Source organism: Dromiciops gliroides, chromosome 1 (assembly GCF_019393635.1).
Source record: "Dromiciops gliroides isolate mDroGli1 chromosome 1, mDroGli1.pri, whole genome shotgun sequence".
In the NCBI taxonomy this organism is placed as follows: Eukaryota; Metazoa; Chordata; class Mammalia; order Microbiotheria; family Microbiotheriidae; genus Dromiciops; species Dromiciops gliroides.
The window spans coordinates 744,941,552-744,958,240 of NC_057861.1; the positions used below are offsets into that span (position 1 = coordinate 744,941,552).

Consider the following 16,689-nt stretch of genomic DNA (forward strand, 5'->3'; position numbering starts at 1 on the left):
GTATCTTAAATACCACCTCCCTGGGGCAGTGAGACTTTATTAAGCTGAAGGTCACTGACCCCTAGGAAAAGGCAATGGTCACATTGGATCACAGATTTTGAGCGAGAAGTGACCTCTGAGATGATCTGGTCTGGGGGAGAAACTGAGGTGTAGGAAAGTGATGAGCCTTGTCACAGGTCACACAAGTAGTTCCTGGGAGAGCTGGGATTCCAAGCCGTGCCCTTGGCCTCCCAAGCCAGTACTCTCTCTGCTCTCTCTCACTGTCCTGGATAAGTAATAAGAAGCCGAGTCTTCTAATTTTGATGCATATAACTTTTATTTTGCGATAAAAATAAGTATAAAATGTTCCATTCATGCACTTTGAAAATGAAGAAGAGTGAACTTAAAAATAAATTTAACATAGAATAAACCCATATATTTCAGCTCTATATCATAGCCTGGGGAAAGAGATGAAAGGAAGGAATGATTAGAACTATAGTGATATAGCCCAGGCAAGTAAGACATTCATTCATCATCCATCCATCTGTCCATTCGCTCATTCATTCATTTGTTGATTCGTTTGTTCATTCAACAAGCACTTACTAAGAATCTACTCGACTTCTTCCACTGAAGGAGATGCAAAGACCCAGTAAGCCTTGGTCCTTACCCCCCAGGTGCCTATGGTCTCGGAAGGGGTATGTCTACAGTAATAAAGAATGCACCATCCACAAGGGAGCATAAGAAGTGGAGCAGGCAGCCATTACCTTGGAGCTGGGCTATAAAGGACAGGTAAAATTCTGACAGATGGAGGGTCTAGGGTGTAGCACAAGCAAAGGTAGGGAGAGGCGGAAACGCGGGGGTCGCAAGTGGCTGGAGATGTGGTAAGCAATGACTGTGACATCTGCCTGGACCCTGGTGGGGCCCCAGACCAGAGGGAACCTCAATCTCCCCGGCTCAGGTGGGCTTTAGTCTGAATGTTGTGAGTCCACAACTCGGCCAACTTAGGCTATGCGGGGGCATCCCTGGCACTCAGCGGTGCCCGGCCCACAGTGGGCACTAGGGAAATGCTTGTGATTGGTGGCCTAATTGGCTGATAAAGGGAGGGGGGGGTCTACATGAGGTGCCAAAGTGAGGGCAGGTCAGAGCCAGGGTCAGGAATTCAATAGTCATTGAGGCCAAATCCACAGCTCCAGGCTAGAAAAGAGGGTCTGAGCACATCAAATGATGAGTCAAAGAGAGACTTGGGAGGGGGACAAAAAGGGGAGGGGAGGAATGATGAAAAAGAACCCAGAGGAAAGCAAAGCACATGATGTTTTGATACTACAACATGCTTTGCCCCAAGGATCAGTGGGAGGCAGTAGCATTACAAATACCTTCAGTTTCAGGAAACACACTAGTGATTCTGGGCACCAAGGCTGAAAAGATAGGGTGGTACTAAATTAGAAAGAGCCTTGAATGCTCTGCCAAGGGCATATTTGGAACAGGAGGAAAACACGAGTGGATAGAGAGAGACATAAAGATAGTTCATCTGGCAGTCAGGGAGAAGGAGTGGGTGGGGGTGGGGGGCTGTCGACATGCAGGCAGGTGAGCATTTGGGCCTGGAGTGGGAGGGGTGGTGGTGGAAAGAGAGAAGGGATGCGTGATGGAGATTTAGAGAGGGAGAAGCATCAAGCCAAGAAGAGAAAGACACACACACACACAAAAACCCCAGAAAGGAAAACTGGGGAGAACCACAAGAAGGGTGGTGCAGGCAAAGAGGTTTGCATAGGGATACACCTGAGAAAACTCCAGACAGAGGCTCATCCCCACGAGAAAAGGGATGGGTTTTATGCCGCTCCCTCCTCCCCTGTGGCTTGGCTGGCATTGCCATGACAAACTTGCCAAACCAGGCTGTATTTTAGCGACAGTAGGCAGAAAGGGGCATCATCTTTTGGTGTGTATGCACGCCTTGGGGCAGATGCGATTAAAGCCAACCTCTGGAGTTGTCCCACTTCTGGCCCAGATAATGTTCAATTGTAAATGCTTGTTTAAAAAACAACATTTGCTTCTATCAAAGAAACACAATAGTAATAACAGAGTTAATATATAGTTGGTGCTGGTTTTCAATTCCCCAAAAAAAGAAATCAACGATGAAGTTTTTACTGGACTTTTTTTATATCCCACCTCCCCCCAGTGTGGGGTTTCTGGGGGTTCGAGACTAGTGTAAACATGTCTACTCAGGAAGGAGGCTTTGAACATGCCACTTCAACCCCAAAGAGTTGGCAGGAAATTTCCCTGATTCCTGAATTAAAGTTTAATTCTAAAGTGTGAGTCCCTGTTGTAAATGGGGGATGAGGGGGCTGGAGAAAGGAATGTCAGCAGATTGACTTTTCATACCTTGAAAACATGTAAAGTTCATTTCTGAGGACAGAACAAAACTTAGCTCTTTCAAGGAGAGAGGTCCAAGCATTAAACCATGAGGTTGTGTTTGTGTGTTTTTAAAGAATTACTGTAACATCTTATGACAAATCAGAGAGGTCTCAGGATTCTTTCCCTTTGACCGGGAAAGTAGACCAATGTCAGCTAACACAAGCCCTCAGTTGGTAAAATAAAATCCATGCTACCATGGCTTTATTGAACAGTGGTGCCTCTTCTAAATGGGATTGCTACCAACAACTGGGAACCTTCAGGCTGGGGAAATCAGCAGAGACCAACTGTCCCAAACACTGGCCTCAGGTTCCAGCCCCCCCAAAGCAGGCACAAAGAGGCAAGAACCTTGCTTTCTCCAGAGAGAAGTGAAGTCTGAGTTCCAGTGGATGGACATGCAACAACGAAGCCTTCCTTAGAGTTGGTGTCTTCCTTTCTGTCTCCACCCAAAGCCACCCTCACAGAGGTGAGCAGGCTCCAAGCCTGGAACCCCCCCTAGGCTGTTTCTGCATGTGACAGGAAGTCCCCATCTGGCCAACCCAGGGAGGCTTAGCTCCTGCTGAACTGGATGGCTCCATTCTAATTATTCTGGAAATGTGGTGGGAGGAGAAGATTCTGGAAAAGAAAGGAGGAGAAGAGGCACTACGTAATTAAGAGATTACACAGGAGGGTCAATGTCAGCTGTAGAAATAAGAATCTAAAGATCCAATGACTTGGGTCCACGTCAGGGATTCTTGACTTGAGGTCTGTGAACATTTTAATTAAATTTTCATTTTTATTTCTGTTCTCTAATTTAATTGGTCTCCTTTGTAAGCCTGTGTATCTTACTTAAGGCATCCAAAAACATTTTCTTGTCAATGGGTCTGCCGTCCACGGGCTTCATGACTACCCAAGGGGTCACAGTACAAAAAGGGTAAGAACCCTTGATCTAAACGGAGAGGAGACAGGTTAGGGAATTAAGGTCATCTAGGTTGGTGAAGTCATCTCCTACACTGGGAAAAATGTGTAGCATCAGGTCTTCTGGGGGGCTGGGGAAAAGTATCCCTCCTCTTACCTGGCTTGAGGGTCTGTGCAGCCAGGTGTCTGGGACTGGGGAACACACCGCGTGAGTCCTGCTCTGTTGTTCTCTCTTCTGGGTCTAGCTCTGGGATGGAGGCACAACCACCTGGGTGAACAAGGAGAACCGAGCTTGAAGGGGATCTCAGAAAAGAGCCTGCCTTCCCACTGCTGGCAACAGCTTAGAGTGTAACAGCAGGGGTGAGAAACGACGGGGGGGGGGCCCCAAAGAAAAGTGAGGAGCAAGGATCCAGCTCTCTCCCCTGCCCTGCCCCACCCGTGGATGTGGAAGAGAAAGTGGCAACGCCTCTGTAGTCTAACTGATCCAATTCTAGGTCAGAATGGAGACGATCTGATGCCCAGAGCACAGTCCCTGTGGCACGGGACCTCAGGATGGATCCTCTCCACGTCAGAACAAGAACAAATCAGATCCAGTATGAACAGGGAACAGTGTGTATGGGGATTCTCCAGAGGGGTCCATGCAGTACCTTCTGTGCTGCCTAACTTTGTCCGACACGTACAGTTGGGATAGAGCTACAAGCCAGTGCACCGCAAAGTGGAAGATTTCAATTCAGAGGTAATTCCAGGATAATAGAATGCAAGCATGCCCTTATAACACCCCATAAAAGTCCTGGGAGGTTACTGGTAAAAAAAAAATATAAAATAAAAATCCAAACCTCAAGAGAATTTTTGAATTTCATCTATAACTTGACCAGATCAGTTTGCCACTATCTCCTAACTTTGGCAACCACGAGGCAATATCTCAGGATTGCAGAATTCTAGAGGTAGAGGGGGCCTCCACAACCATCTTGTCTAACCTGGATTTGAAAAGGAATTCAAACTACCCAATATGGAGAAATCCATGGCAGCCCCAGAGACAGGAGCCCATCCCCCCACAGGGGTAGCTTTCAGTCTTAGGGAGTTTTTTGGAAATCAAGACTAAACTGACCTCTTTGTAACTTACCCCACTACTCCTGGTTCTGTTCACGGAGTCCAGGTAGAACAAAGTTCACATTTCCCTCAGACCGGTCTTATTGAGTACTTGGGACTCTACTCAACTGGAGTCTCCTTAATTTCTTAAATACATAAATTTCTTATTCCAATGATAGACTTTTAAAGACGATTATTTTTATAGAGTTAGGGAACTCCAAGTGAAGAAACCTTTCACCAATTTAGATCTGAATCTGCTCTATACCCTAGAGTCTCTGAGAGATGCCCGGGATACTTGAAAGGTTTGTCCAGGGTCACGTAGATGTCAGAGTTGGCACTATCCTTGAGACTGGATCTTCTTGACTCTGAGCCTGGCTCTGTATATGTGACCCCCCAGCTTCATCTAGGAAAAATAAAATCTATTAAGCCATGTCCTTATTCATGTGAATGATGTTCTACCTTGAATCAGAATGCTCTGATTTGCTAGATGCATCTTCTGATACCATAGAAAGATTCTTAACCAACTTTTCTTTCTTGTTTAGAAATCAGAGAGGGTTCTAAAGGGCTTGTTGATACTTTATCCTTTCTTAATGCTTGAATAATTATATATATTCTTCTTGGTAGTTTTCTATTTTGATGATAATATGGCATGGTAGAAGGAGTGTATTCACTAAAAGGAAGTTGGCCTTCCTTTTCTCAGCTTTGGTGTCGGGGGCTTCTGATATTTCCTTGTAAAATGAGCCAGTGAAAGTGTCTGGGGCCCATCAGTTGGGGAATAAGTGAACAATCTGTGGCACCAGAATGTAATGGAATATTCTTTCACCACAAGAAACAATGAAAGTGAGGCATGCAAAGATGGATGGGAAGACTTGTACATACTGGCCCAGAGGGAGAAAAACAGAACTGAAGTACCAATGGACACAATGGCTACAGTCATCATTTAGACAAAGACAACACCATGAAACAGGGGAACTCAGGTCAAAGCCAATGGCCAATATTAATTCCAAATGACTGGTAGCAACACACTTCCTGATTCTATTAGGAAATGGTAAATTACCAGTATTGTCCATTGCAATCACTATGTTAGCTGGTTTTATTTAGCTTTAAAAAAAAAATTTCTATGAGAAAAGTACCAAAGGGTGGGAGGGTATTGAATGAGAAGAAATTATCGCCTAAGAACAAATTGGATCAATTAAAGGAAAAAATGCCCTGGCTCTAAAATGAGTATAGCTGATCTATACTGAAGTCTACTTGGCAAAGATGAATAGAGATGTCAGTCTTTGAACTTGGCTTGTAGAACCAGTTACCGATGCAAGAAAGATCTTGGAATCCTGATACAATTATTACACTGTCAGTTCCACCACCAGTGCCATAGACAGGATGACTATTTTCCAAAGAGCAATATGGCCAAGTAATTAGCATCAATACCCCAAACCCCACCATGAGTTTGAAGAAGATACATAATGAATAAAAATGAGAGCTAAAACTACTTTTGACTTAGTCCCTTTATCCAGATTTCCACTCTTCTAACTGAAAATGTTAACCCCAGGCTATCATCAGTAAATATGGAAAGCACTTGTCCTAACTGAGGTCCTGAACAACTATAGCTACAGGTAGAAGCCAATGGTGTTTTCAGTGACGCATCCAAGCCATTGGGCCTCTATAGGAAAAGAACTGGCTGCTTCTTAGTTAGAGGTCAAACACTCAGTTCTTTCTACATCCAAAACTATCCTGGCCCACTCTCAAGCAGTGTTTCACAATATTAATCCAAACATCATGGTATTTCTTTCCTCAATAAAACTTCTGAAGAATGATTCTTAAGTTCTAACAATGTGCCATAAAATCTCTTCATGTAACAGAAAATCTATGTGGACAGGACAACCTCTCAAACAGGTAAGTTGGCTACATAAAACTGTTACGAGATACCAAAATAGGTAAGGAAGCTCTCCAGTCCATCTGACTCCAACAGCATCTGTATGAAATTGGCATGGGACAATCATTCAACTACACACCTACGATGTGCCAGGCACTGTGCTAAGCCCGAAGGCTGCACAAAGAGGCTGCAGACGGTCCCTGCCTCTAAGGAGCTCACAGTCTAGTGACAAAGAAGTGATGTGTCCCTCCCCTACAGAATCACAGACTCAGATAGACAGGGACCTCGGTGGCCATGGCCATCCAGTCTGGTGTGAACTTGGACAAGAATCCCAACTACAATGGACCAAATAAGAGGACCTCACTAACCCTCTTGGGGAAGCCCACCTCATTTGGGGGTAGCTCTAATTATTGGGAAATTTGTTCCTATTTGGAGTTTAAATCCACCCCCCCCCCGTTTTTTTTGGCCTGAAGTCAGGAAGACTTGAGTTTAAATCCAGCCTCAAGCACTTACTAGATGTATGGCCCTGAGCAAGTTACTTTACCCTGTTTGCCTCAGTTTCCTTATTTGTAAAATAAGGATAAAGATAGTATCTACCTCACAGGATTGTTGTAAGGCCCAAAAGAGCTAACAGTGGTAAAGTATTCAGCACGGTGGTATGTAGTAGGCGCTATATAAATGTTCGCTATGGCTTTATTTTTTTTAATCAACGAAAAGCATTTATTAGTGTTTACTATGTGGTAGGCACTGTGCTAAGGGCCAGAGGTACAGGTGGGGCGAGTCAGTCTCTGCTGTGAAGGAGCCAGCACATGAAGGGGAGCAGTGCCCAGAACAGCCTTTTGATTTGGGAAGTCGCAGGAATGAGAAGGCAGAGATTTGAAAGAAAGAGTGGTGGAGAGATCTGGACTTCGGACTCAGGAAAATCTCAGTTCGATTCTCTCATCTGACTGGCTCTGTGACAGTGGCCGAGCTACCCAACCTCTCAGCCTCAGTTTCCTCATCTGTAAAATGAAGGAGTCAGATGAATGCCCTCGAAGGTTCCTTCCAGCTCTCAAGGTGAATGAAGCATGAGGAGGAGAGATGGCACCCCTTTTCCAGAAGCAACAGTACTGTTGATTTGATCCCTGTGCCCAGAACAAGAGATAAAAAGATGGGGACGGGGGTGGCGTGTGAGCAGTGGTGAGATGGATGAGGTGCCCATACAGGAGGGGACCTGGAATAAGGTGTGGTCTCGAGCACTGATTTTGCTAAACATGATGGTATTTGGTAGGGCATTTGTGGTTGGCTCATTGATGTGGGCAGTGCTTCTGAAGCTGACTGGGTTAAGTCACAGGGAGAAGGACCTCAGAAGGTCCCTGCTGGAGAGGGAACAGCATCAGGGGGCATGGCCAGGGTAGAGCCTTGGTGGAAAGATGGGGGTAAAGAACGTTCTGAGGCTTGAGGCCAGCTAGACCTTGGGGGCCATGTATGTTTACTGTTACCTGACGGATGATCCGCGGGTCAGTACAGCACAAGCCCAGGACAGTGGGTTCAAAGGAGAGTATTGCCCTCTGCTGGTTAGGACAAAGCACTGTCTTCAAAGACAGACACGGAGATTCATGGGTAGAAGAGGAAGCTTCAAAGGGCAATGGACCGAACCCCCTTGGATGGACTGAGCACTTTAAGAATGATGGTCCTCCAGGGGCCCAGGAAGGAGGTCTTGAGTTGCCTCCTTAGAATGCTGAACTTGACAGTGGAGCTCCATTCAAATGAGTCCGCCTGTCATGGGCTAGGCCTTGGCCTTGCTTTCTGGCACGCCCACCCATCTGGTCTTTCCAGTCAGGGTGCTGGCCTTCACAACATGCTCCAGGCCGCCCTACTGACCCTGCCTCTGCTCTGTGGCCGGTATCCCGCTCCAGGCGGCTTCCTGCTTCGCTGTTACATAACGGGAAAGCCTTCTTCCTCCAGTTCATTGGCTTTTCAATGTCTGTCCCAACATCCATTCTGATCTTGTCCCAGCCCCTCTAAAGTCCCTTGTCCTTGGCATTCTCAGCCCACCAAGAGCTTTAGCACCAGTGACATGATTCCAAGGAGGCCATTTGTCCCAAGTACCTGCCCTTGTTCCCATCCATTTGTGTGTCTGCAAAGGATAATTATAGAGGCCCGCTGTTAAATGTCTACCTGGCAGAGAGGATTTCCGCTGAAAGCTGCCAAAAAGCAGGTACAAGTCTTGTCACTACAGTGAAAACATCCTAAACAGACACCATATTGAGGAAATAAGTGAGCCCGGGCATAATTGTAGTCATCAACCGTCTCTCCTGACAAATACGCCCAATAGAGGCGAGATTCCAACAGATTAGGTGCCTGTTTATTGAAAAGGGATTTCCTCAGCTGTCCATGTAAGCATTAAGTGCCGATTTATTCCTCTCCTAGACAGTATGACGGGAAAACATAGCTGCTTAAAAAAATCATTTAACATTTACCGATTATCATGAGCAGCAGGGGACAAAAAATGGAATGTAGTCTCCCTCAATAGGGGCTTTTCAAATCTAGACAAAGGGGTTTGGTACAAAGAAGAGAAGAAATGCTGTCAGGGGAAAAGAAGGAGGGAATAGCTGCAAGTCTATGAATTTAAATCAAAGATCTAAGTTTAACATAAAGTCCCTACTATGCTCTGGGAACTATCCCTGATTTCAAGACATTTACCACACAATGGGGATGGGAGTGGGGAAGGAAAAGCACCTGAATTGTCATGATAAAAGGAACGGTAAAACAAATGCCAAAGAGATAAGGGCATGGAGCTGGGGGAAACTGAGGAAGATTTTTTTTACCTGGAGGGACCTTGAAGAACAGGAAGGATGTGGGCAAATGGGGGGGGGGAGGGAAGAAGAGGCAGACACAATAGAGAGGGCAGATGAGAAAGAGGGAATGGACAGTGGCCCTATACACAGAACACATCAAGGGGAATAAGGTAAGGCCAGATTAGTAGGTTGGAGCCAGACTGTGGAGGGCCATAGGCAGGGGCTTTATTCTGTAGGCAAAGGGAAGTCTTTTGATTTTTATTACCAGTTGTGAGGAACAGTGATTCCTGAATGACTTCAACGCTCCTCAGGGCATTTTTTTTTTAAACAAGTTATAAAAAATGTTTCTGTTTTTACGGCACCTACATTTCCTGATGTATCCCTCCCCTATTCCTCACCACTACAATAAGCCATTCCTTATAATATAGAAAAAGAAAGAAAAAAGTTCTTGACTCACCAAATGATTTTAAAGTCTGATATTGTATATGCAGTGTTCCACATCCCTGGGCCACCACTTCTTCAAGGAAGTGGGAAGAGACAACCTTTTCCCATCTCTGCTTTGGGGCCGAGAATGATTATTATAATTCTGTAGCCTTTGGCCTGGTGCTTGTCATTCTTTCCATTTGCACTGCTGTAATCCTCGACAACTATCAGACAGACATCTCAAACTCCATGGGTGCCAGCAGACGTCTTGAACTCCACAGGTCTAAAACAGAACTCATTATCTTTCCCCCTCAACCCTCCTGCACTCCTACCTTCCCTATTACTGGAGAGTCCCCCAGGCTCCCAAGCTAGGAAATACCTTGGACTCTTCACTCTCTCTCACCCCACAGAGCTAATCTTTTGCCAAGGCCTATGGATTTCACCTTCATTAACATCTCTTGCATATGTCCCCTTCTCTCCTCTGACACTGCCACCTGCCCAGGGCAGGGGCTCATCACCTCACACCTGGATTCCTGCCATAGCTACAGGTGGGTTTGCCTGCCTCTAAACCATAGTTATCATAGATATAATCATGTCACCCACCCACCCCCACTCAAGAAACTCCAGTGGCTCCCTCTTCCCTCCAAGGACAAATACATAATGCTCTGTTTAGCATTTTCAGGACCTCTCCCCCTCCCACTTTTCCAATCTTCTTAAACCTTATTCCCATCCTTGTCCTCTTCAATCCAGTGACACTGGCCTTCTGTCCATTCCATGAACAAGACCCTGCTTCTCCTGATCCCAGGCTTTTTCTCTGGCTGTCCCCCATGACTGAAAGGCTCTCTTCCTCCACCCTCCCCAGCTCTTCCCCTCCCCGCCTTACTTTAAGACTAAATAAAATCCCGCCTTCTATAGGAAACCTTCCCCAGCCCCTCTTATTCCAGTGCCTTTCCTCTGTTAATTATTTCCTGTTTCTCCTGTCGATAGCTTGCTCTGTATATATTTATTTGAATGCTTTCTCTCTCATTAGCAGAGGGCAAGGACTATCTTTTGCCTCTTTTTGTATTCCTAGTACATAGCACATTGCCTGGCATATAATGGGTGAATGAAGGAAGTATATTGTGTTCCTGGCTTTGCTAACTTTACTTTGTATCAGTTCATGCAAGTCTTCCCATGCTTCTCCTTATTCATCATGTTCATTATTTCTCATGGAACAATAATATTACATTTATGTACCATAGTTTGCCCAGTTGATGGGCATCCAGTGCTTTACTACTACACTATAAATATGTTGGTGTCTAGGACCACTTTTGTGCCATTGCACATTTGTGCATTGATCTCCTTGAGGTATATGCCTAGCAATTCTGGGTCAAAGGGAAGGGACAGCTGAGTGCCAATAGGGAATCTGTTTGTTTGTTTGTTTTTAAAAAGGAATCAAGTGCCACTTTCCTTCCAAATTCTGACAAAATTACAATTATGGAAATGGAGAGGCCAAATTTAGGCAGTCCAGTTTGATGACAAGAGCTCTGAACTCAGATGAGCTCTTCAAAAATGGTGTCTTCTGTCTTTCACGAGGCTCCGAGTAGTAACACCTCTAGATACTTCAATTAACCAGAGCCACCACTCGAGGTACCAATGGACCACCCTTCTCTCCCTGTGAGCAGGACACCATACCAGACAGTAGATCAGGCCTCTATGTGCCCATGCATTCATCCCTCAAATTCCAAGAGAAATGAATTGGTTTATAACATTCCTTTTAAAAATGTTACCTAGCAGAAATCCTCGCCACAGTTTCTCTGCCCCCCGTTCCCCATTCCTCCTCTCCCTTGGGTTATATTTGCCCTGTGGGAGTCACATCAGGAAAGGGTATAGGGCACAACAGGAACCTCTCCAGAGTACAACTACTACCGTCCAAAGGTCAGAGGCAGCCTGGTACACTGGGCAGAACTCTGGATTTAGTCAGTAAATCTAGGTTTGAACCTCCATTCTACCACCTGAGCAAGTCATTTTGCCCTTGGGATCTCAGCTCCCACATGGAAGAGCTGGACCAAATGACATCTGGGATCATGCACAGCTACAAATCTAAGATCGTGGCGAACTTGTGATTCAGAATATTATTCCCATGGTGCAGATGCTGAAACTATGGCGAGAAGGGTAAATGGTATCCCTATGGTCACAGGGGACAGAGTAGCATATCTGAGATTCAAACCCAGATCCATGGACTCCAGATGGGTCCCTTTGCTCACTGCACCCACCATACTGTCTCTCTGACATAGTCTAGGAAGTGTTGGTGGTCGCTCTTCATACCCAAACCTCACATAATCTCATATCTCTAAAGCCAAAGCTTGTTTCCATATATCTTGAAGCCCTCCAATAGTAATTATTACTTATCTTAATACTTACGTTATCTGTTGTATTAGTTATTACTTATATGTCATTAACTATGCCAGTTATTACTTAGGTTAAGTACAACTTACATCAGTTATTACTGATGTTAGTTATTATTTATATGACCTATGTAATAGGCTAGTTATTATATTAGTTATTATTTACATGACCTATTTTAGTTATTACTTATCATACTTATGTTAGTTACTAATTACTTTTGTAAGCTGCCATATGTTATTACTTACATTAGTTATTAATTATGCCAGTTATTACTTATGTTAATTTTTACTTGTTATTTATATTACCTATGATATGTTAGTTATTACTTGTATTAATTTTTATTTGTTAGTTATTTATATTACCTCTGTTATATTAATCACATACATTAGCTATTCTTTCTATGACCCATGCAATATGTTAGTTATTACTTATATTAATTATTGCTCGTATGGCCTATGTAATATATTATTACTCATGCTAATTTTATTTATGTGATTTGTTATATTAGTTACTAATTATGCTATTTATTTTATTACTTACGTGACCTATTTAATGTTAATTATTACTGATATTAGCTATTAATTATTTTCGTTATTTATATTACCTATGTTATGTTAGTTATTACTTATATTAGTTATTTATTATGATACTTACATGGCATGTAATATTTTAATTATGACATATTAGATATTAATTGTGTTAGTAATTACTTATGTTATATATATTATCTATGTTTTTCTGGTTGTTAGCTATACCAATTATGCTAGTTATTACTTATATTAGTTATTAATTATGTTCATTATTACTTATAATAACTACAGGGCAGCAGTGGAGATGACTACATGTCTTAGATGGTCTTATCATGGAAAACTCCAGAGGTCAATTCTTTTACTTAAGTATCCTTTGACCACACACACACACACACACACACACACACCGTATCAGAGTCTAAAATATGTTCTAAGTCTTGCCTATTTCCACGTCATACCCCTCGGTAGGAGCCAAATTTGTGTATGTGACTATGCCAGCACATTTTCATCGCACCTGAATGAGTCTTACACTATCTAGTTTAAGGGACAACCCTTGAGCCTTGCAGGGTGTTGGGATTCCAGGCAAACAGATGCCTTTCAAAGACTGCTACAAGACAGTTCAACCTTCTACACAGTGAGAGGCAGCATGGTGCAGTGAATAGGGTATTGGACTCAGAATCAAGAAGAACTGGGTGCAGATCCCATCTCAGAGACTCATTAGCTGTGTGACTCTAGCTAAGGAATTTCCCTTCTCTGGGTCTGTCCTCATCTGCAAAATTGGTAGGGGGTGGAGCATGAGGGGAAGGGTTGTACGCTCCCTTCTACAAATAATCTATCAGCATGCCCACCTTTTAAAAGTGCCACTGGAATTGCTACAAAAGATTAAGAAACTAGTAGCACAATGATCTTTGTCTACTAGTAATTAGATGAAGCTGTACCAAGCAGAGGGGAAAATAGTCGTCTTTACAAAAAGTAAGAGCAGCGCATAAATCCGACAGGTTGGAAGGGGTCCAGTTTAAGAATTTCTCCAGATGTCAGTCTGTAAACAGGGCTTCATAAAGTGAAATCCCCCATTAGCTGTTGGCAAGAGCAAGAGCGAGAATATGCTGCTGCCCGATGACCCCCACCCTGGGTGCTTGGATTCTTGTCTGACGCTGGGGATCTTGGATCGGTCAGGAGAGATCAGAGCTGCGGGCAGAGGGGTCCTGGTCAGCGCCAGTGTCACAGAAGGTGACGAAGGCACCTTCACATTATGGTGGAGTTATCCAAGCTCTGCTCTAAGAAGGAAATGAGAACCCCCCTCATTTGTGTTACATCTGTTTTTGTAACACATTTAGTTCCTAATCTGGAGAACTTGGAAAGACACACACCCAGAAAGAATATAAACAGTATTTAAAGGGGGGAAAAGGTACCAACGGCTTTGTTGGAGTCTCCAAATACAATGTTTTTACACATGTTAACAAGACCATTAAAAGTCCCAAACAGGAATACAAAAGGAGACTTCAATTAGTGTCTGGAAATGAGGAAGGAGGGAAAGTTAATATTGACTTTTCCTGGCCTGGTGATCAAAAGCAAAGGTCCTTGGCAATGGGATGGAAGATCTTTCTTTGGCTTCGTCTTCAACAGAATGATAAGAACATTATCTAACCAGGACAAAACACTCTCTTCTTTCGGGTTTGAGCTTCCACTTTGTCACTAAGCCCTGGGGATATAGAAAGCAGAGGTAGAGAAAAAAACTCCTTTCCAAGATCTTGGCATTTTCAAATGCTTTCTAATCCTTGCTCCTCTTATAAAAGTGTAACCACACACATGCAGAGTGAAGAGTTTAGAGGCATCAAGTCAAATCTGCAAGTATACCCCTCGTTGTGGCCTGCCCACTGGGCCATTAGCTGTGGAAACAAAGCAAGAACCAGATGTCATGTCTGAAAGGGTCAGGAAAAATGGCAATCATAATAATGATGATAATAATAAAGTAATAATGATAATTATCAGTCGATGAGCTTTCATCCCAACACTTTCACTCAATTACCAAAATCAATGATTTGTATCCACCTGAGCAAAATTTCCCAGAACACTAAACCTCAGAGAACAGCAACTTGACCTGGAAAGGATTCAGTCTGAACTCCTCTGAACATCAAGAGGAGGAGAAGAAAATAATAATACCCACTGTAGCCCAAATCAGAATCTTTTATTTGGCCTGGCTATTGAACGATGAGAGATGTAGGAGTCTCTAGAGCAAAGCCATTGCATCAATGATGACGACTTCCCAAAAGATGTTGGCAATGTTTCTCCCACTTGAAAGGGGTCCACCACCCGGGCTGAAGTCAGAATCCAGACCAAGTTGGGCTGCTTTCAGAAATTATATGGAATGGGTGTCGGCCGCCAAAGCATCAACTCAGCCAAGTTGCTCTGGGGACAAACAGGTTGCAAGAAGGAGAAAAAGGAGCCCAGCACAGGGAACATTGTCTCTGTCATCCTCTTTTTTTTTTTTTCAAATACAATAAACAGAATAAAGTCTTGGGCCCCATGCCAAAGTGGTTCTGTAGACTTAAAGATCTGCTGTTCCAGGGGCTGCCCGAGAAACAATGTCACTTAAAGTCATTTTCCAGACAAGGAAAATGAATACAGAGGAGCCAGAGCAAGTCTGTGCAGCCCGACCCAAGAAGCTGACCAGCAGAAACTTGACACAGCCACCACGAGGGGTCAGAAACGCAATCATGGAGACTCCAACTGAACAGACAAAAAGGACAAGCTTCCATAAGTCACAGGCAAAACTAGGAAACTTGAGGCCCCAAAGCTATTACATATAGCTTTTTAAAGCAAAATCCTCCCTTCTAAAACAGGGGTTGGGGCAGGGCAAGGAGAATGGAGTTGGGGGAGGAACAGAGGCCCATTACGGAAACACTGGACTCATTTTCCCAAGCTTAAAGTCCAAGGTGAGCAGCTTTGCACTGTTCCCCCAAACCTAGAGTCTGGCAGTAAAGGATTCTGCAAGCTGGAGCTCTGAGGCCCCCCACCCCCATCCAGGGATGCAGGTTTCTGAATGTGAATCTTTCAAGTGCTCACTCACTAATAATCAGCAGGGATGATGATGCCCAAGGTTCGCTGTTTACCAGGACTTCTACCACTACTGAGATATAGAAATGCACAAGATAATAGAACACAAGTAGATGAAAAATGGAGACAAAAGGATAAAAATGGGGTAGAGTTGCTTTCTCACAAGGAATCACAGTGGTCACTGGTTGAACCCCTGAGGGTCTTCTCAAAGAAGTCTTGAGCAGAAACAATGTGTTTGGGGAGCACACATTGCATTAAGCACCATTAAGTCTTCCACCTTCTGTCTACCCAATGAGGCTGGAGGGCTTCTCAGCAGAGGGAATTCTAATAAGAGATGTGGCCGCCTCTTCTCTCTCTGACTCTGGGAAAGAAAGCTTGGTGATGTGGGACTAGTCAAATACCTGTTCTCTAAGAAGGAAAGAGAGCAGCCATGGACGGATGTCAAAAAGCCCTGTTCCCAAAGATCCCTACTTCCAGCTTCCCTTTCCAGCTGGTGATAGGATCCACGGATAAACAAACAAAGTTTCCCACAGGAAGATAAACACACACAGAGTGAAGGAATGAAGAAAAAGTGATGGCTTCCTTTTACAAATGGCGGCCGCTTAACAGACACTTGTTGACTTGAGAAGGATTTCATGGGACTGGATGGAAAACAATACGCGGGAGACAGTCTCATGGAAGTCATTAGTCATCCCCTAGACTGCCAGGAGCCTGCTCCACTCCAACATTTCATGGCTATGGGTTGGCCACATCCTACCAGAATACTCAGTAAATAGTCTGGGATAATAACCCAATCAAAAGCTTTGTTTTGTTTTGTTTCTCAATGAAATTCATCCATTTATTTTTTTTCACAATTTTTTTCCTGTGGGGGTAAAATCCCTCTCACCATTATTTTGTCTTTCCTCAAAACTTCCCAGTGTTTCCTGTTATTCTTTGCACCAATTCCCCTTGCCACATGTTTACACAGCCCTTCCAATGAAGTGTACAGCCGGGGAAAAAGAGCCCTGACTCTGGGATCAGAAAGCTGGGTCCAAATCCCACAACTTGGGTGACCCTAGGCAAGTGACTTAACTTCCTTAGGCCTCAGTTTCCTCTTCTGTAAAATGAGTGGGGTTGGACTGGCTGACCTCCAAGGTCTCTTTCCAGTTCTCGAGCTCTGACTCCATCATCCTATAACCCTGACCCTGAGAATCTCAGTGTGGAAGGAAAGCAAAGAGAGGACGAGTCAGTGAATTGAGTCATAGAATAAGACTAATAATGATAATGA

The 16,689-nt window shown here is 44.0% G+C and overlaps 1 protein-coding gene across 2 annotated transcripts in view; it reads right to left on the reverse strand.

Moving 5' to 3' along the window:
- Positions 1-314: 314 nt before the first annotated feature.
- Positions 315-16,689, reverse strand: part of BBS9 (Bardet-Biedl syndrome 9) — a 349,441-nt gene continuing 333,066 nt past the window's right edge. For both annotated transcript variants that reach the window (XM_043979234.1, XM_043979233.1), the window contains 2 exons: positions 3,440-3,550; positions 315-3,000 (listed from right to left, as the gene is read on the reverse strand). In XM_043979234.1, coding sequence (XP_043835169.1) covers positions 2,969-3,000; positions 3,440-3,550 — 143 coding nt within the window. In that variant the 3' untranslated portion in view covers positions 315-2,968. The remainder of the gene's footprint in view (positions 3,001-3,439; positions 3,551-16,689) is intronic.